Source organism: Tachysurus vachellii, chromosome 6 (genome assembly GCF_030014155.1).
Source record: "Tachysurus vachellii isolate PV-2020 chromosome 6, HZAU_Pvac_v1, whole genome shotgun sequence".
In the NCBI taxonomy this organism is placed as follows: Eukaryota; Metazoa; Chordata; class Actinopteri; order Siluriformes; family Bagridae; genus Tachysurus; species Tachysurus vachellii.
In genome coordinates this window covers 24901761-24923311 of record NC_083465.1, presented here as the reverse complement: position 1 = coordinate 24923311, position 21551 = coordinate 24901761, and the positions used below count along the sequence as shown (strand labels likewise).

The window sequence follows — 21551 nt, the reverse complement described above, 5'->3', positions numbered from 1 at the left end:
ATCAAGAGGAAACGTGGTTACTAGTGTCAATGGGTGGAGAAAACATTAGGGCCGGTTTGCCGGCTTTTTTTTTTTCTTTTTTTTTTGGACACATGACAGCTGTGTTTATTTTACTTATCATTATTATGTTCACCTGTCTTCATGCCAAATGATTAACTCCAGATTCGACTAGAACATTTGGCCATATTTTAATGCACCACTTTATAATCCTTCATCAATAGGTTCAAATATTTTCTAACATTATTAGTGTATATCGACTTACTGACTTTGCAGATACATATTTTTTTATCCTAAGCCATCTATATTTATTTTTGGATGTTTAAACAAGGCAGTATTCCACAGGTTTGGCTTAGCCTTGGGTTTGGTGCATGGTCTAAAATGTACTGCTCTGTTTGCTGTGTTATCGCTGCTGATTATACTTTAATTAATGGTTTGTTCCAACTAGCTGGACTATGCGTGTTAGGACAACTGAGCGACTTCCTTCAACAGACCACATAACGCAAAATGATCACTGATGTGTCTGATATGGTTGATGGTTAAAAAAAAAAAAAGGAACAATGTTTTAGACTCATGGTATCTTAAGTATGTGACCTAGTGAACCAGAGTTAATGTATCCAATGATAGAGCCTTAAGCACTTTCGTACGTCACTCTGGATAAAGGCGTCTGCCAAATGCTATAAATGTAAATGTAAATATGGGCTGGAGGTCTGCAAAGCCACAGTTATAGGGGTTGGGTTGCTTTTTTTTTCGGGTCGCATTTTTTTAATTTTACGCATAAATATTTATACATAAATATACATTAATCACTTCACTTAAGTTGGATTTCCTATGTCGATTACAGACTGCAGAATCAAGTGAAGTCAAGTCAAGAGAAAAGGCTTTTTGTCTCACTTTAACCATATAAGAAGAGTACACAGTAAGTACACAGTGAAATGAAACATTGTTAATTCAAGACACTGGTGCTACATAAAGACACAAAGCTACATAAGACAACATAGAACTAAGGGCCTAAGCCTGTAACCTTGACAAAATACAAAAGACAGTGCGATAAACTACAAGATAGGTACCAAAAGACAGGAAACAAATGCAGTTTCCCTATAACAACCTCCAGTATTTTGGAAATGCTTTCTGCTAGTTTTTGGAACATGGCTTTTGGAATTTCCGGTAACTCCTAAATTTCCAGGCACTGATGTCATGAGAGAGGGTCTGGAAAGGTTAATGTGAGTCATGAGAAAAGTTAATGCAAATGCAGGCAAATACAGTCAATCCACATACTGTACATTTGGCCATATAGTGAATCACTCAGGTCTAGGTATTTAAGGTACAGTATGTATTTGAGTTAGAAAATGGTTTGGAAAATAAGTATAAAATAGGTAATTCAGGTATTGACCGGTAAGCCCTATCACAAAAACAACACCATTATCATCACATTTGTTGACAGTGGAAAGATTTTTTCACCTCATATGCTGTGGAATTTTAAACTATTGTGAGTGAGAGTGAGAAACCTGTCAAACCACTACTTATAATGTTAAGGACCCTTCCACGGTGCAAGAATTTTTCAGGTCTGAGAACCATGACCTGGTTTGTTTTTTGTTTCTTTTCTCATCGATAAAGGTGCCTACGACTTTTATACCATATTGAGTACATGTAGCTGTTCATGGGTATGAGTTTATGCTCATTATGTAATTTTGATACTCAGTGGTTAAAAGACTTACTGTAAGATGTAAGGGGTGGAAAAGGGTGACCGATAAATGTCACTAGCCATTCCAGAAGTGGTAGTCCGTTGTTCAAGTTGAGCTTTGGAGAACAAACCACTCAGTCATAACACAATTTTTAACATGCATGTGATCACTGGCAATTTGCTCATACAAGAGCGTCCTATCCATTTGTGAATACTTTGTGCATCGTAATGAGTTAAATGACTGTCACTTTTGAACACATACATCTCAGTCTGCAGGAATGGCTAATATAATGAATAAAGCCGAACAAATCTAGCGTTCAAGATCAGTCGATTAAGGCATGATCTGGCAACCTTGGAAAAAAGCAAAAAGTGTTTTTCAAACATTTAAGAGCACTTGTGGACTTTCATTCATTCTCTACCGCTTATCCGAACTACCTCGGGTCACGGGGAGCCTGTGCCTATCTCAGGCGTCATCGGGCATCAAGGCAGGATACACCCTGGACGGAGTGCCAACCCATCGCAGGGCACACACACACACTCTCATTCACTCACACACTGCGGACAATTTTGCAGAGATGCCAATCAACCTACCATGCATGTCTTTGGACCGGGGGAGGAAACCGGAGTACCCGGAGGAAACCCCCGAGGCACGGGGAGAACATGCAAACTCCACACACACAAGGTGGAGGCGGGAATTGAACCCCCAACCCTGGAGGTGTGAGGCGAACGTGCTAACCACTAAGCCACCGTGCCCCCCACTTGTGGACTTGTTTAATGAAAAGAATCAAGTATGATTACCAAGTTTTTGCAGTCAAAGCAGGGTAGTTTGCATCTTTGTAGCCTGTTATATTGTTTGATTCATTTCTGTCTGGTTTCTGTAGGAATACTGATTTCTTGATTGCTGTTTGATTAACTTTGTATTCTGAGTGAGGTTTATGAAGCGTTTGTTGGCAGTAAGCTATAACTAACCTTGAAATATATATATATATACAGTAAATATTTATACTTACGTTTGATTTTGAATCAGATAAAAATTATTTATAAATGACTAAAAGTCTCAGTAAATGTTGAATAGAAGGTCTCACTATAAAAATGGGACTTGGGAAGATTGTACTTTTTTCTTGACTTGGGGATTGTTTTGGAACTATTTTTATTGTTATATGCAAATTAGAAATGATGTAAAAGAATGTGTCTCACAGGTTCTAAGACCGAAACCAGGCAATCAGTATGTTTTATTGTTTGTGCTGTTGCAATATGTGAACATCAGCCAACTCAGAACATCAGCCAACAAGAAGTCTAATCCAACAAGATGAATGTCAGTGTGTCAGAAGGTTTGGGAAGATGTCTTGTTAAGAATTAATAGCTGTTCCATAAATACTAGGGATTTGTTAATTCAGTTTATACACCAAATTTCTGACTTGAAAAGTAGATTAAACAAAATATCTACTTCCATATAATCACAGTGTGAAATCACAGATGAAAGTTGCCAAAGAGGAAATTGGCAATTGTTGTAAAGACAAGAGTCAAGTTAAAAGTAGTTTTTGTCCTATCTTGTACATTTTGGTTAAATATTTTTAATTGTTTATAAGTGCATACAAAATAAATTTGATCAGCGTCTGGTGATTTATAGATATTCAGAAAATGGACAATGAACTGTCCTTTCCCTCTAATCCTCACGCTTCAGATTCAAAACAGTGATGCTTTAAAAAGCCAAAAATGGACCATCTCCATCTTACCTCGAAGCTCTTATCACTTCTAACACTGCAGCTCGCTCGCTCAGATCTACCAGCACTGCTCAACTGGTCCCACCATCTCTCAGGGTAAGATGTAAGTATACAACAAGACTCTTTTTTGTTCTGTCACCGAGGTGGCAGAATGAACTTCCCCTAGATGTCTGAACAGCTGAGTCACTAGCTATCTTTCCTATGAACAAAATTCGTCTTCTGCAAATGATACAAAATGCAGCTGCACAACTTATTTTCAACCTTCCTAAGGTCTCCCATACCACCCCGATGCTGCGATCCTTCCACTGGCTTCCAGTAGCTGCACACATCAGATTCAAAACACTGATGCAAAAATGGACCATCTCCCTTTTACCTCAAAGCCCTCATCACTCCTCAGACTGCACCTCACACCCTCAGATCTACCAGCACTGCTCGACTGGTCCCACCATCTCTCACGTTAAGATGTAAGTATACAACAAGACTCTTTTCTGTTCTGGCACCGAGGTGATGGAATGAACTTCCCGTAGAGGCCTGAACAGCCGAGTCACTGGCTATCTTCAAAAAACGGTTGAAGACCTACTTATTCATGAAACATGAAAAAATAATAATGTTTGAACAATATTTTAGACTCATGGTATCTTAAGTCTGTAGCTAGTAAACCAGAGCTCATGCATTCTGTGACAGACTTAAGCACTTTTGTACATCGCTCCGGATAAGGGCGTCTGCCAAAAGACGTAAATGTAAATGTAAATATTCAAACGATGTGCAAAGATCTAACTCTTCCTGAAACACTTAAACTAGCGCTTATTTTCCCTGTTTGTATGTGTGTATATATATATATATATATATATATAAACCCTGAACAGAGCTTAAGGTTGATGGTATCCTAAGTCTGTATCCTAGTGAAACAATGTTAATGTTGAGACTTCAATGCTCTTTTGTACGTCACTCTGGATCAGTGGTCTTCACTATTTTTTCATGTGAGCCACACTGATAGGACAAAGTCAATAGGAGAGCCACTTTCACCGCAAAGTATGCCAAGTTATTAAGTCTTAAATAGCTTATCTGCTTAAATACAACACGATATTAATATTAATACGATTAAATACAGTACGATATTGCAATACAATAATTACCCGAGTTGCTCCCCATCAGTTACCTCTTTTGTCACTGTCACATTGCTTTGTTGCTGTTCATTTTGTGCGCGGGATTGTTTGATAAGAAATCGATCCATTTTTAGTCCGTGTGTACAGTAAACACAAGTCGTTAACTAGCATGAAACACAAACTAGCTTCTGGCAGGCCGCCAAAAACTGGCTATTGTGCAGAACGCAGCGAGTCAGTGACGAGTCAAATAATATATAAATGTATATATTATTATTTGTAATAGAGCACATTCGTTTTTCTATGCTTCTCTGATTGTTTTTAATGTTATTTAAATGAAAAATCAATTTTAACCACATGATCAACGTATTATTTACTGCCATGCGAGCCGCATATTAAAGCTTGGCAAGCCGCAGGAGGCTCACGAGCCGCGCAATGAGTAACACTGCACTGGATAATGACGTCTGAAAAATGGCGTAAATGTAAATGTATACATGAATACGATGCACGTTTCAAACAAAACATCCTAAAGCACCTTCCTGTCTTCTTGCACCTGCGAAAGGACCACACCTTTATCAGTTAATTACATAATACGTTACATAATCCGATCGAACACAAAACAAACTACAGTAGAACGATGCAGCAGCATCAATGGACCTTATAACCCTAATAAGAAGGGCCAATGTTGTGTCCTTCACTGCTGAAAGTCTGGTTTCAATATTGACCACTGCATTTAGGTTAAATCCCCTGCATATTTACATTTACAGCATTTGGCAGACACCCTTATCCAGAGCGACGTACATAAGTGCTTAAATCTCTAACATTGGATACATTAATGCATATAGCTTGTAATGCATGTATATATATATATACATTAGGGCATATAGCATTAATGCATATAGATGCATATACAGTAGCTGGAATCTCCAAACCTATGCCTTTTTTTATGAGTTTTATTATAGAATTCTGCACTTTATTATAACACTTTACAAAACAGAACAAGAGCATACACATGGATTGCTGTGTTTCACCTATTCTTGTTTTTTGTCCCTACCGTTCACCTTACAGGTTGTTCTGGCTGAACGCCAATGATCATCTTAATGAATCATCGGTCATGATGAGTAAACCTGGTAAAACACCTGGTCTATTTAGCGTTAATTATTATGTCTCTCCTGCCATTACATGTATGAAATCCCCAAAACACCACATGCTGTTGAGTCGTCTGATAAGTAAAACCATGACTAATTACGAAAACTGATTTAGCCAATTGAGCAATGAGGAGATTGAGAAATGTTGGATGAGTAATACGGGGAACGGCTGAATCAACGGAATGCTATCAATAAAAAAGGGATCTGAAAAATAAAAAGTGACTGTAAATGATAAAAGGATTAAAGATTAAGAGTAGTAGTAGTAAAAAAAAAAAAAAAGGGTATAACGCAGCATTGATGGATTCTCTAATCTGATTGGATGGAAGGTGAAGATTGAAAACTGTCTGTAATCACTGATACGATGTAGTTTTCTGTGAAGCTGATGATTATTTAGCATTTATAGGCATCTTCCCAAGTTTCACTGGAGGTCAAGCTAGAAACAATTTCCCAGAGATTAAAATGCTCAAAGACGGTATGTCCATGTTTCCTGTTTCTTGCAGTTTGCACATTTTTCTTAGCATTTATTGGAGTCTTCCCCAGTGTCAGTGGAGGTAGGGCTGAAAATATGTTCTCAGACACAGGGAAAACCCTCCCGGGAAAGATCTTTGTGCTTTCCTGTTTCCTGCTAAGCTACAGAGATATAACAGTTTTGATAAGGTCAGCGACTGCATGATGAGCTGGTCAAAGTAATACATGCCCTTCTATGTCCTGTAGATTTTAAACTAAATGGGTTTAATATTCAAAGCAAAAAAGAACCAAATTTGGCCAAAAATGTTATATATAAATCTACTGCTCTCACACTCAGTGGTTGGATGGATGGATGGATGGATGGATAGATAGATGGATGGATGGATGGATGGATTTTAAGAGTACCCTACACACACCTAAACTAATTCTCAGCAATTAAACTATAAGCAACATTTTGAGAGATTGTGTAGTGTCGATTGTGTATTGCATCTTTATTAATGAGAAGGTGACATACTACCAAAGCAACTCCTCCAACTTGAAATGCAGAATTATCTCTTTACCAGATCAGTGGATTAAGGCATGATCTGGCAACCTTGGAAAAAAGCAAAAAAGTGTTTTTAAACCATTTAAGAACATATAAGAGCACTTGTGGACTTTCATTCATTCATCCATTTTCTACCGCTTATCCGAACTACCTCGGGTCACGGGGAGCCTGTGCCTATCTCAGGCGTCATCGGGCATCAAGGCAGGATACACCCTGGACGGAGTGCCAACCCATCGCAGGGCACACACACACACACACACTCTCATTCACTCACGCACTCACACACTACGGACAATTTTCCAGAGATGCCAATCAACCTACCATGCATGTCTTTGGACCGGGGGAGGAAACCGGAGTACCCGGAGGAAACCAAAGAGGCACGGGGAGAACATGCAAACTCCACACACACAAGGCTGAGGTGGGAATCGAACCCCCAACCCTGGAGGTGTGAGGCGAACGTGCTAACCACTAAACCACCGTGTCTCCCCCCTTATTTATAGATTCATGGAACAAAAAGAAAAATGATTTGGCTGTATATGAATTGTATTGTATTAGTTACTGAATATTACTTTTGATATTGCACTCACAATTGTACAAAAGTATCCCAGCCATACTGATCTTAATTATAATCTTAATAATATTCACTCGGCTAACAAGAATAGATTTTATCAGAGACTTTAAAAAGCAGCATCAACAAAACTTATTATTATTATTAATTTTTTTATATAACTGGACGAAATTCTGCCCTCGTCTTGTAGTCACATGTAACATGCTGACGGTTAAAGCAGCTTTAAATATCAAAGCGGCCAAAAAATGGGGTGCAGGCGGAGAGCAATAAAACATTATTCTCATGAGGACCACTCAAATTTTAAAGATGACCTTTAATAATATGACTGTATCATAAACATCTGAACAGCCGTGAATCCGTTTCCTCTGATTTAATCTCATTTGCATTTGTTTACAGAGTCAGGTTGTTAAGTTTATCCACTGCTTCAGCTTCATCCTCGTCTTCTTCGTCATCTCCCTCCTCCTCCTCCTCATCATCATCCTCCTCCTCCTCTTCCTCGTAATCGTCCTCCTCGTCGTCTTCCTGGTCAGCGGCGCCTCCGGAGGCGACGCTTTTCCAGTAGGAATCGTATCCTGACGCTCCGTAGTAGTAGCCGTCGTCGTCTGCGCCGCTCTGTCGGCCAAACTTATGATTGCGAGCTGAAAATAGGAGCAAATAAAGAGAATCAGTTTTAACAACATCGCTACTTCTGGATTCAAGATGGACAGGAAGTCTTGCAGTGAACACTGTTGCCTTTAGGATTGAGAAGGAACACTATATTTAGCTTCAGAAATTCTAGCTAGGAATTTTATCAGAGAAACTCTGAGCAAGGAAAATACAACAACTTTTATCTTAGAGAGGAGGCGGGGCTTAACCCTGTTACTAGGTATGACACGTTCTTTTGAAGACTAATTGGTTGTCCAATAAAAATTAAAAGAATAATAATAATAACAATAATAGGGTTGCTTTTGAAATCTGGTCTATTATAAACCTTCACTTTGTCTCTATGTTAAGATATTTGAGACTATATTGTTTGTGACCGATCATATTAAAGATGCTCTAACATCTGTACGTTATAAATGTAATAAATGTAATGTAAACATCTCCGACACAGAAATGGCAGAGACAAATTATATAATTATATATATATATACACACACACACACACACACACACACACACACACACACACACACATACACATATGTACATACACACACACACACACGTCATTTCTGTGCTGTCGGAGATGTTATCTCTAATATGATTGGTCACAAAAATAATCTCTACACGATCTACTCTTATCATCTTATTAACTCAATGTCACTAACTATTAAATATTTCAGCCATTTTCTCCTCTGGTAAAGAAACCGTTAAGCCTCTTAAAATTCTCCTCGCTACTCATTATTAATTATTAACTCAAGAGCTCTTTTAAGGGTTAAAATGCTTATGAATGAAGAAATTCTAAAATCTTAAAAGTTAATCACTAGGAGAATCTCATTACACTAAGGGCCTTTTTACACCTGGTCACTTCATGTGTTTTCTCTGATCCGATAGCTATCTGATTTGTTAAAACTGTTCCGTTTACATTAGGCCACATAAATGCGTCTTGGCGAATCAGATATCGATCCGATCTTTCTACTCCCGCCCAAAATGCAAATATATTTTACCTCATTTCCGGGGTAATTGAAATGGAACACACTTTGGTGTATGCGGTTTTCAGAACGCAATCAAAAAGAAGACGAAAAAACTTATGACGGTTATGCTACAAAAAACAGCATTTACTGTTTGCTGCATTTCGTGCATTTTCAGACCCAACGAGACGCCTGGGTGAAAGATCACTTGTGAGTGACGTACTTCTGTTTGGGAGGAGTATAGCGCTGACGTATGTGGCTTGAACAACCACATTCATTTACACCTGTCCAGTTTCATCTGAAATGCGTCCCAGACCACCTCCTGAAGTGGTTTGAACCATCGGATTTATATCCGTCTCAAACGTTTCGGAGGGCATTTAGACCTGGTCTTTTTACCATCGGATAGCTATCTGATCACAGAAAACACATGAAGTGACCAGGTGTAAAAAGCCCCTAAGATTGTTCATGAATACGGGCCTAGATTTTTGATTTTTTTTTAAATGAGCTATGAATCCACTCTGAAAGTTTATGAGAATTTAGAATGAAATTTTGTGCAGAGGTTTAAATTTCTATCATTGCCATGTCAGATTCCTGCATTACCCACAATGGCACCTCATGCATTGGGATTTAGTCCTTACTTCATGTTAGCTATAAAGCTTCACTTCTGTCCATGACAATCTTGTGTCGCACTCGTCGTCTTGTAAGTCGTTAACTAGCCGAGTCCCTTCGGTATGTGGTGGTGTGTGTGTTTGTATGATGGAGTGTAAGTGTGTGTGAATGTTTGAGGATATTTTTCACACTCACTGGACATGCTGAGATCTTTAGTCTCCTGCGTTTGGTGGCCGCACTTAGGACACGGAGGCGCCTTGCCTTTCTCCTGCTTGAACACTTTGCTTCGAGCGTGCTCGTCACAGAAGCAGGCCTGTTCGGAAACCAAACCACGGTACATTACTGGAATCCTTTTTAATATTTAATATCACAATATCAATAACTCTGCACACAAACCACAAGCCAAAATAGCACTTACAGGAGGACTGAAACTGCAATGAGACGTTGTCAGTGTTTTCCCTAAGGAACTGAGATGCTTTTGAAAGAGGAACTACATAGAATCTAAACCGACTGACATGGTGGTCTTCGCTCCGTGTTCATGGTCGCCACCTTGCACATTGCGGTCTACGTGTTAGTTTAAATGCCCGTCCTCACACAACCTTCGCATTTAATCCAGGCTTGGGACCGACAATGAGAGTTAACTCTTCAGTGGCTGGGGTTGCTAACTGCCCAGGAACCGAACCCGGGTCACGTCTATGAGAGCTCAGGATCCTGCCGCTGGACCACCAGAAGGCAACTACACTAAACTGACATATGGGGATGTGTTAGCTTAGTGGTTAATGTGTGACACCAAGCTGACACTACGTGGTCCTTGAGCAAAGCCCTTAACCCTCAACTGCTCATTCAATATGAAAGTCCATCTGGATTAGGGTATCTGCCAAATGCTAGAAATCTGAATCTAAATATTTGAACAAAAAAAAGAAAGGGGGGGGGGGTGTTGTAGGAGATGTTGGACACGAGTGCTGCACTGAGAAGTTTACACATGCATAAAGGGAGGCGTATTTCATTCCCACACCCTCAAAACCCAGCGTGGAGCACATTTATCTAACACACACGCTCCTCAATCTCTCACGGACGAGAGGTCACAGAAAACCAGGTCTGGTTCGTGTCCTTCTAGAGGTTGTGTACATGAAATTTTTGACGGGGGATTTTTAAATCTCGTTTATGTTTTCGTCTCGTTTCTAAACACGTCGAGTTTGAATGAAATATGTATATTTCTAGTATTCTAGAAATATGGGTGCAGGAGGCGGGGCTTATTTTATTCCCATGACATCAAAGACCATTTGACAAACACACTCATCATCCCTGCATTAATGAGACCACCTAAATAAAAGTAAATAAATAAAACACATCAGGACTCAATAGCGTAGAGTTATACGAGGTCATGTCGTCATGGAAACTGACGTTTACTTTCATACTTTGTTTTGTACAAAGCTTTGGCACATGTGGTTGTGATTTCAAAACTGATTCTAGATTTCTTTATGTGTTTTTTGTTTCTGCTTTCCGTGTGTTGAGTTTGTGTCACTTCACGAAGAACCGAGAAGTAGTTCGCTTTGGTATGGCGTGACAAGCGAATCGTCTTTAAACGTGTCATGGATTAATGTTACCTATAAAGTAGTAGTAGTTTAAATAACAGGTTACATAAAGGCATGACTGAGTGACAGGAAATATGGTTCAAGTCTTTAATAACGAGGAGAACAACCGAGTAACTTTGGCTAAGCTTGGGTCAGAAATATGTAAGCAGATTCCTGAACCAATAAAATAGCAAGAGTCATTGTTTATCAGTGTTTATAGACAGAGTTTTGATTAGTGGTCTACACTGCACAAACATTGCACAAGAAAGGACGGATTATTCGCCTCACCTTACATCGGAGGCATGAGTGCTGGCCGAGTCGGTTACAGGAAACGCCTAAAATCACAAAAACAGGACAGTGTTTAAAAAAAGAAAAAACAACTCACGCGTGTGAACTGAGTGAAAGTGTGAAAGCCATGTTTACAGACTCACATTTAAAAGTCTCAGCTTCCAGGACCTGGCAGCTGGCCTGATGCTCAAACTGATCGTCCTCGCACAGGCAGTTGTTACAGAAAGAGCAGCGGAAGATGCGACCTCCTGTAATGTAGGAGATTTTGTTATTTCTTGTTTGTTTTTTGGGTTTTAGAGGAGACTATTTGAACTTTTTTTTTGCTTCTTCGGTGATTGAGATTCAGTGTTGAGATTCATACCGTGCTCCCACACGCTGCGGTCACATTCGATACAGTCTGCATCAGTCAGTGGACAGGAACAGGCGTGCGTGCTCAGACACTTCTTTCCGTGGCACACCCAAGCCTCGCAGAAGTCACATATCGCCCCCTAGTGGTCACAAAAAGGATGACACCGCACCGGTATCATAATCTTTCACACAAAAACATATTTAACGTAAACGCTTAACGGTGTTTAGGACAGGATGACGTGTGTTGGAGTATACAGACATCCTGTATAATAAGTGTACTGTATGTTTAAAGGGATAAACCCACTAAACAGTGTGTTAGGGTTCTATAGCTTCCTAGTTGATCAAGGGAAAAGCTTCCAGGAGTCTAAAAAAATTAAACACTGGCCTGTGCTCTCTGGGTGGGATGGATATCTCTCTCTCTTTCTCTCTCTCTCTCTGTCTCTCTTTCACCCTCTCTGTGTCTGTCTGTCAATCATAACACCATGGACATCTGTGCAGAATGTATTTGGAAGAGGGCAGATCGCCTGCTTGCTCCGAGTTTGTTTCGGCTTCTCACTTCTTGCAGGAAACACGTGCTAGTTTTCATCCTCTCCACACTTGATAGCCGTCCTACGACAGGGCAGAACGACAGAGTGGCCGGGACTTTTCAGGTCATCAGGAGTTCCATGTAAATATTTACTGACACCGGTGATTGTTTTACTTTACCCAGCATTCTTACTCTGACTTCTAATTAACCTAGAATTAAAAAATGTTCGTATGAAGCAAAGTTCGTATGCTTAAAAACTGGTTTTGAATCTATATGTCGGCCTGTTAGCGATGCTACAGCTAGCGATGGGTGTATTGTGGTACATCATATCATGTACTGTGTGTCATGTTCCTCTCTTTTTGTCCATTCTGAAGTATTTTTCTTCTCTGTATTCTCTGGACAATCAAACTCAAATTAAATCATGTATTAAAAAAAAATGATTGTGTAGACAGGTTCACGTCACACCCCTGGGGATGTGTGTGTGTTGTTTGTGTGTCACTTGTCTTTGACGTTTGTGTATCTTTTGTGTGTGTTGTTTGTATGTGTGCCGTTTGTGTGTGTGTTTATGTGGTTTGTGTGTCACTTGTCTTTGTCATTTGTGTATCTTTTGTGTGTGTGTCTTTTGTGTGTGTTGTTTGTATGTGTGCCGTTTGTGTGTGTGTCTTGTGTGAGTGTGTCTTGTGTGTGTTGTTTATGTGGTTTGTGTGTGTGTCGTTTGTGTGAGTGTCTCTTTTTTTTGTGTCTTTTTTATTGTGTGTGTGTGTGTGTGTGCGCGCACGCGCTTAGTGATAGCGTAGTGGTTAAGGTGTTGGACTACTGATAAGGTTGTAAGTTCTAATCCTAGGGCCACTAAGCAGTCACCACTGGGCCCCTGAGCAAGGCCCTTCACCCTCAATATTGCTGTAATGGTGCTGTGTTGCTTACCACCATGCCCATGCCTGTGCTGTGTACACCGGGGTGTTTGACCACGCAGTCTGAGGACTTCATGCACTTGGTTTTACCTTTAAATACAACAAAGGTAAGAATAATCACATAAAATCTCAGGACATGTAGAGTAGAGCTGAGAAGTGTACGTTTTCTCATACGTTACCTGGAACTCATCCTCTGTCTAGTCTCATAACTCTGACTAATCCCCAAAACAAGATTGAACATAGTTCAGGGGGAAATTTCTCATCCTGTTTATTCACTTCTGTCTTATTTGTACAGCACTTTGTAACAATGCACGTCGTTAATCGACACTTTCGTTTTTAAACCCCTTGTCGTTTGAAAACTCTGAAGTTTATGTTTAAGACACAATGGCCTTCAGAAAGAGGATAAAGAATAATGTAAAGTGAGCAGAAACTTAAACAAAAAATAACTGGGAGGGAATTAACCACAAAGTTTCCAGAAACAGGATGTTAGAATTAAAACGCAGAAAAGTTAAATTTAAAGTGACTGAAGCAGAAATCTGGAGGAAAAGCAGATTTAACCTCAGGTTATTTTTTTACAAAATAAATAAGGAACTATCACATAAGATTCTAAATAAATAAATATATATATTTATATAAAGGAGCTGTGTGTGTATATAGCTCTATGCACGTGTGTGTGTATATATCTCTATGCACGTGTGTGTATATATCTCTATGCACGTGTGTGTATATATATCTCTATGCACGTGTGTGTGTATATATATATATCTCTATGCACGTGAGTGTATATATCTCTATGCACGTGTGTATATATATATCTCTATGCACGTGTGTATATATATATATCTCTATGCACGTGTGTGTATATATATCTCTATGCACGTGTGTGTATATATATATATCTCTATGCACGTGTGTGTATATATATATATATCTCTATGCACGTGTGTGTGTGTGTATATAGCTCTATGCACGTGTGTGTATATATAGCTCTATGCACGTGTGTGTATATATAGCTCTATGCACGTGTGTGTATATATAGCTCTATGCACGTGTGTGTATATATAGCTCTATGCACGTGTGTATATATAGCTCTATGCACGTGTGTGTATATATAGCTCTATGCACGTGTGTGTGTATATATCTCTATGCACGTGTGTGTGTATATAGCTCTATGCACGTGTGTGTGTATATATCTCTATGCACGTGTGTGTGTATATAGCTCTATGCACGTGTGTGTATATATCTCTATGCACATGTGTGTGTATATATCTCTATGCGTGTGTGTGTATATACATATATCTCTATGCACGTGTGTGTCTCTACTCTAGTCTAACGTCAAGGTTTCTACCGGATATGACGTGGTGCCAAACTGTTTATAATCCGAGTAGTTACACTAAAGAGTCTAAAACACTGAGTACAGCAGTACTGAGTTATATTCAGAAACTTTACACACATGTTCATAAAAACTGACTGAGTTATAGCTTTATGTATATATATATATATATATATATATATATATATATATATATATATATATATATATATATATATATATATATATATATATATATATATATACACACACACATACACACATATATATATATATATATATATATATACACATACACACACACACACACACACATATATATATATATATATAAATAAAGGAATAATAAAGATATAAAAGGAAAAATAATAATCTGGAAGCACAAAGGGTTAATGATGGGAAAACTAGCATTTAATTATTTTCAAAACCCACAAAATATTCAATAAAATTGTATTTAGCTACAGACAAACTAAAAAAAAGGGGGCACAATTTTAAAAACAATAAAACAAATTCAGAAAGGTGAATTTGATTACAAACACCACCAGCAGCCATTTTACAGGGAAAAAAAATCTGAACTTTTTTTTAACGTGTCAAAAAGCTACAAAAATCTTTGGACCCTTCATTTAACACACACACACACAAAACTAAGACAAAAAAAAAATTCAGAAAAGGGATTTAACCACAAAAATAAATAAATAAATAAATAAATAAATAAATAAATAAATAAATAAATAAATAGAGATTTACATGAAAATAAAAATAAACAAATAATCCTATATTTGAAATAACCTGTTCTAATATTCAGATTTCTTTCAGACTGATCGGATCGTATGTTAGGAGTGGATCGTATGTTACTTCATGCGAATGCAGACAGAACAGAAGCAGATGTGCACACAGCTGTGTAACATCCCTAACAGAGAAGGTAAAGACAGCGTAATGCTAACGTACCGCACTGAGCGCACATGGGGAGCTTCTGCACCGACGCACAGAAGTAACAAAACGCTCTGTTCTTCTGTCGTCTAACAAGGAAACGACAAACAAGATAAACACAAAGCAACACGTTACAACAGTGCTGACAAAAGAAACGTGATTATGATAAGAAAGAAAGAAAAGCTTCTCCAGCAGCTCACCTCAGACACTTATCGCAGTCCTGACAAACGACAGAGAAAATCATGTCACACAATTGATCGCACTGGAATAGTATTACGTGAGAGATGTAAACATTACAATCCAGTGAGTCACGGACGTACCATGGACGAGTTGCACGGATGTTTCGCGACATCGACCTGCTCTCTGTTAGCTCTGTTCTGTTTCTCTCGCTCCTTGCGGTTTTCAGCCTTCTTGCGAGCTCCTGTCTTCTTCTTCGGCATTGTGGATGTGAGCGAAGGTGATCTGGTGCACGGCTACAGAGAGAGAAAGACCAGGAGGAGAGCTGAGAAAACTATACAAACTTTTAGGCTCTAATATCAGGCGAACATGAGGTCACATGGTGTGTGTATGTGTGTGAGATGAGAGAGAGAGAGCATGAGAGAGAGAGAGAGAGAGAGAGAGAGAGAGAGCGAGAGAGAGGGGAGGACATGAGAGAGAGGGGGGGAGGACATGAGAGAGAGAGAGAGAGATAGAGATGGCATGAGAGAGAGAGAGAGAGAGGGGGGGGGGGACATGAGAGAGGGCATGAGAGAGAGAGAGAGAGAGCATGAGAGAGAGAGAGAGAGAGAGAGGGAGACATGAGAGAGAGAGGGCATGAGAGAGAGAGAGATAGAGATGGCATGAGAGAGAGAGAGAGAGAGAGAGAGAGAGAGAGAGAGAGAGAGAGAGAGAGAGAGAAAGAGGGGGGACAAGAGAGAGAGCGAGAGAGAGAGAGAGAGAGAGAGAGAGAGAGAGAGAGAGAGAGAGAGAGAGAGAGAGAGAGAGAGAGATGGCATGAGAGAGCGAGAGAGAGAGAGCATGAGAGAGAGAGCATGAGAGAGAGAGAGAGAGAGAGAGAGAGAGAGAGAGAGAGAGAGAGAGAGAGAGAGAGAGAGAGAGAGAGAGAGAGAGAGAGAGAGAGAGAGAGAGCATGAGAGAGAGAGAGAGAGCATGTGAGAGAAAGAGAGAGAGAGAGAGAGAGAGAGAGAGAGAGAGAGAGAGAGAGAATGAGAGTTAATTCTGAACAAACAGGTAAATGTAGTTTGTTCATCTGAAAAGATTTCAAAAATTTTCTTTTCTTTTCTTTTTTTTTTAATATTTTTTAGGTTAAATTCAGAGATTTCTTTCACTTTTGTACTGAAATCACTTTTTGTTTTCTGATTTATTTTCTGTTATTTGTTTGTTATTTTTCATTTGTCATTTTTGGGAGCTTTTTTCTTTTTTTTGTTTTTGCTAAATAACTATTTTGTAAAACTATATTTGTGTTTTCTTTCTAAAATATACAAATATATATATAAAATGTAGTTTTTTATAAGTTAGATTTTAGTTACAATTTTATAGTTAAATCCACTTCAAGAGGGTTTTATTCAGGATTAAATTCACATTTTTTCCCCTTATTCTTTGAGTTAAATTGTTTTATCTGAATATTACAAAAGAATATTATTATAATAGAATATTATTAGTATTATGCCCTGTGATGGGTTGGCACTGCCTTGATGCCCAATGACGCCTGAGATAGGCACAGGCTCCCCGAGGTGTGACCCGAGGTAGTTCGGATAAGCGGTAGAATATTATTAGTATTAAGATAAGAAGTGGTGATAAATCATGCACAGATTTTTATTTATTATACTGAATATTTATTTGTTCCTTCTGTCCACACTGCAGCCTAAAGAAGCTGGAAATTTCCTCAGTCTTTATAACAAGGTGAGGATTAACACGATTCTTTTGGTTTTTGGGATGTTGATTATTTAAGCGCATTAATAAAAGTATAAAAGAGATTATGTCTTGAATCACTCTGTACTTTAACTATAGAAAAGACGTATAGTAATTTTTATTCGTCTTGTACTAGTAAAATGATCAGTGGAGCTGGAATTACTGAATTTAATACAAAACTAAAGCTCAGCATTTCTATGCCTGTATATATTTCCATCCATGTGTATGTGTATTTATATATATATATATGCACGTGTGTGTGTGTGTGTATATTTCTATGCACGTGTGTGTATATTTCTGTGCACGTGTGTATTTCTATGCATGTGTGTGTATATATTTCTATGCACGTGTGTGTGTGTGTGTGTATATTTCTATGCATGTGTGTGTGTGTGTGTATATTTCTATGCACGTGTGTGTATTTCTATGCATGTGTGTGCGTGCATAGAAATACACACACACGTGCATAGAAATACACACACACACTCATGCATAGAATACACAATTTTGGCACCCCTGAAATGTGTACGCGTGTGTGTATATTTCTATGCACGCGTGTGTGTGTATATTTCTATGCACGCGTGTGTGTGTATATTTCTATGCACGCGCGTGTGTGTGTGTGTGTATTTCTATGCACGCGTGTGTGTGTGTGTGTGTATATTTCTATGCACGCGTGTGTGTGTATATTTCTATGCACACGTGTGTGTATATTTCTATGCACACGTGTGTGTATATTTCTATGCACACGTGTGTGTATATTTCTATGCACGCGCGCGCGTGTGTATATTTCTATGCGCGCGCGCATGTGTGTATATTTCTATGCACACACACACACATTTCTATGCACGCGCGTGCATAGAAACACACACACACATACACACGCGCGCGCGCATAGAAATATGTGTGTGTGTGTGTGCATAGAAATATACACACACATGCATAGAAATACACACACACACTCGTGCATAGAATACACAAATTTGGCACCCCTGACATTTTTCCAGAAAATGAAGTATTTCTCACAGAAAAGTGTTGCAATTACACATGTTTTGCTGTACACAAGTTTATTTCCTTTGTGTATTGAAACACACAAAAAAAAGTTTTGTGAGAAATTATGTAAAATTTGCTTTTTCCTGTTTTTTTGTGTTGTTTCAATACACACAAAGGAAATAAACATGTGTATAGCAAAACATGTGTAACTGCAACACTTTTCTTGAGAAATACTTCCTTTACTTTTCCAGCATTTAGCAGATGCCCTTAATCAGAGCGACTTACATTATCTCATTTTTATACAACTGAGCAAATGAGGGTTAATGGCCTTGCTCAGGGGCCCAGCAGTGGCAGCTTAGTGGACCTGGGATTCAAACTCACAACCTTCCCAACACCTTAACCACTAGGCTACCGCATGCCCATTCCAGAAATACTTCATTTTCTGGAAAAAATTCAGGGTTGTGTATTTCTGTGCACGTGCGTGTGTGTATATTTCTGTGCACGTGTGTCTATATCTCTATTCTAGTCTATCATCAAGGTTTCTACCGGATATGACGTGGTGCCAAACTGTTTATAATCCGAGTAGTTACACTGGAGAGTCTGAAACACTGAGTAAAGCAACAGTTGAGTTATATTCGGCAACTTTACACACACGTTCATAAAAACTGACTGATTTATAGCTCCTTATTTACATAAAGCTTTAGTTTTTAACGTTACAGTTAACTACGTTTCCTGCGCGTGGAGTCGTGAACTGTGCTACATCCGCCTTTTAGCACTCACACAGTCTCGCACTCACATTCACTACACATTAAAAACAAAACTGATAATAAAAAGTTAAAACCATGAACTGTAACAAACATAACACACTTAACTGCTTCTCCACACGGCCGGCTAAGACTAGACCGGAAGTTTCGCTAGCGACTGATCTACTGATCCTGCCTCAATATCGCTCCGTACAGAAAACTAACGCTACTAATAACAGTTCCGACCAGAGCGAGTAGCACAATTTCGTCTCAAATCAAACATTATGATAAAATAATAACAATCAGACCAAACAGAATTTTTGTTCTTGTTGTACTAGTAAAATGATCAGTGGAGCCGGAAGTACTGAATTTAATACAAAACTAAAGCTCAGCATTTCTATGCCTGTATATATTTCCATCCATGTGTATGTGTATTTACAGTATATATATGCACGTGTGTTTGTAGATTTCTAGGCACGTGTGTATATTTCTATGCACGTGTGTGTGTATATTTCTATGCACCTGTGTGTGTGTGTATTTGTATGCACGTGTGTGTATATATATATATATATTTCTATGCACGTGTGTGTATATATTTCTATGCACGTGTGTGTGTATTTCTATGCACGTGTGTGTATATTTCTATGCACGTGTGTGTGTGTGTATATTTCTATGCACGTTTGTGTGTGTATATTTCTATGCACGTGTGTGTGTATATTTCTATGCACGTGTGTGTATATATTTCTATGCACGTGTGTGTGTGTGTATTTCTATGCACGTGTGTGTATATTTCTATGCACGTGTGTGTGTGTGTGTGTGTATTTCTATGCACGTGTGTGTGTATATATATTTCTATGCATGTGTGTGTATATTTCTATGCACGTGTGTGTGTATATTTCTATGCACCTGTGTGTGTGTGTGTGTATTTGTATGCACGTGTGTGTATATATATATATATTTCTATGCACGTGTGTGTATATATTTCTATGCACGTGTGTGTGTATATTTCTATGCACGTGTGTGTGTATTTCTATGCACGTGTGTGTATATTTCTATGCACGTGTGTGTGTGTGTATATTTCTATGCACGTTTGTGTGTGTATATTTCTATGCACGTGTGTGTGTATATATGTCTATGCACGTGTGTGTATATATTTCTATGCACGTGTGTGTGTGTGTATTTCTATGCACGTGTGTGTGTGTGTGTGTGTGTGTGTGTGTGTATTTCTATGCACGTGTGTGTGTATATATATTTCTATGCATGTGTGTGTATATTTCTATGCACGTGTGTGTATTTCTATGCACGTGTGTGTATATTTCTATGCACGTGTGTGTATATTTCTATGCACGTGTGTGTGTATATTTCTATGCACCTGTATATAGAGTCATAGCCAAAATTGTTGGCACCCCTGAAGTTTTTCCAGAAAATGAGGTATTTCTCACAGAAAAGTGTTGCAATTACACATGTTTTGCTGTACACAAGTTTATTTCCTATGTGTATTGAAACAACACACACAAAACAATCAGACCAAACAGAATTGTTTAAAAAATATCTAGAAATCCTACTTGTACGTATATATTAAATTATTTTTTTCTGGGTTAAAGAAATACTCTATCTATCGAGCAGCAGCAAATAAGACCACTTTATGCAAATAAAGCGTTATTCCATGTTTTATGTCAGTTTTAGAAAGCCGAGATTTTTTCAATTTATTTTAAATAAAAATATAATTTCTGGGACATTTAAACGGAGCTGCACCAGCGCTCTAGAGCCAGACGCGGGCACGCGAGCTTCGTTACTGAGCAGGTTGCCATGGTTTCCACAAAACCCTTATACAAAACGTCACCACGCCGTCGCCATATTGGAAAGGTCCAGAGCCAAGCCATTAAAACTATTTCTCTTGAGAAAACTAACCGTAATGATCTATCTATCTATCTATCTATCTATCTATCTATCTATCTATCTATCTATCTATCTATCTATCTATCTATCTATCTATCTATCTATCTATCTATCTATCTATCTATCTATCTATCTATCTATCTATCTATCTATCTATCTATCTATCTATCTATCTATCTATCTATCTATCTATCTATCTATCTATCTATCTATCTATCTATCTATCTATCTATCTATCTATCTATCTATCTGTCTGTGATCCTGTGACGTTACACCCACGTAAGAAAATAACCATGTGATTGAAGGTCTAAGAGACTTATATGTTATTGTCTGTATGTGAAACTTAAATACTTTGATCATCGAAATGTTATTTTGCTTCATGATAAAAAAATGAACACATTCTTTTTTGATTTTTGGTAAATTACTACATCAACTTTTAAAATAATTAAAGCACCAAACAACTAAAATGTTAATTTTTATTTATTTATTTATTTATATCGTAGTTAAAGTAGTTAAACAATCGAAAGTCGGAAATAAGAGTTTCCGAGTTCCCAGCTTTTCGTGAAAGCATCAATATCCTGCTCAACTTGAAAATTTGCCCTCACTTACATGGCGGCTCCGTTGACGCGTTCGTGTCACCGCC

The 21551-nt window shown here is 38.4% G+C and overlaps 1 protein-coding gene across 1 annotated transcript; it reads right to left on the bottom strand.

The window, feature by feature from the left end:
• Positions 1–7529: 7529 nt before the first annotated feature.
• znf330 (zinc finger protein 330) lies at positions 7530–19245 on the bottom strand. The gene is made up of 10 exons (XM_060873086.1): positions 19139–19245; positions 15689–15841; positions 15569–15588; positions 15387–15457; positions 13119–13195; positions 11682–11808; positions 11464–11568; positions 11321–11367; positions 9654–9771; positions 7530–7874 (listed from the first exon to the last, which is right to left on the bottom strand). Exons 2-10 carry the CDS (start codon positions 15806–15808, stop codon positions 7627–7629), a joined length of 933 nt encoding a protein of 310 aa, XP_060729069.1. The 5' UTR covers positions 15809–15841; positions 19139–19245; the 3' UTR covers positions 7530–7626.
• Between the last annotated feature and the right edge of the window lie 2306 nt (positions 19246–21551).

Bases quoted from the DNA above. Each gene is read 5' to 3' on its own strand.
- znf330 (XM_060873086.1), bottom strand. From the start codon at position 15,808: ATGCCGAAGAAGAAGACAGGAGCTCGCAAGAAGGCTGAAAACCGCAAG. The intron at 11,809-13,118 runs GTAAGCAACACA...TGTGACCACTAG, and splicing joins GCACAGGCATGGGCATGGTG to GGGGCGATATGTGACTTCTG. The intron at 9,772-11,320 runs GTGAGGCGAATA...GTTTCCGAACAG, and splicing joins ACTCATGCCTCCGATGTAAG to GCCTGCTTCTGTGACGAGCA.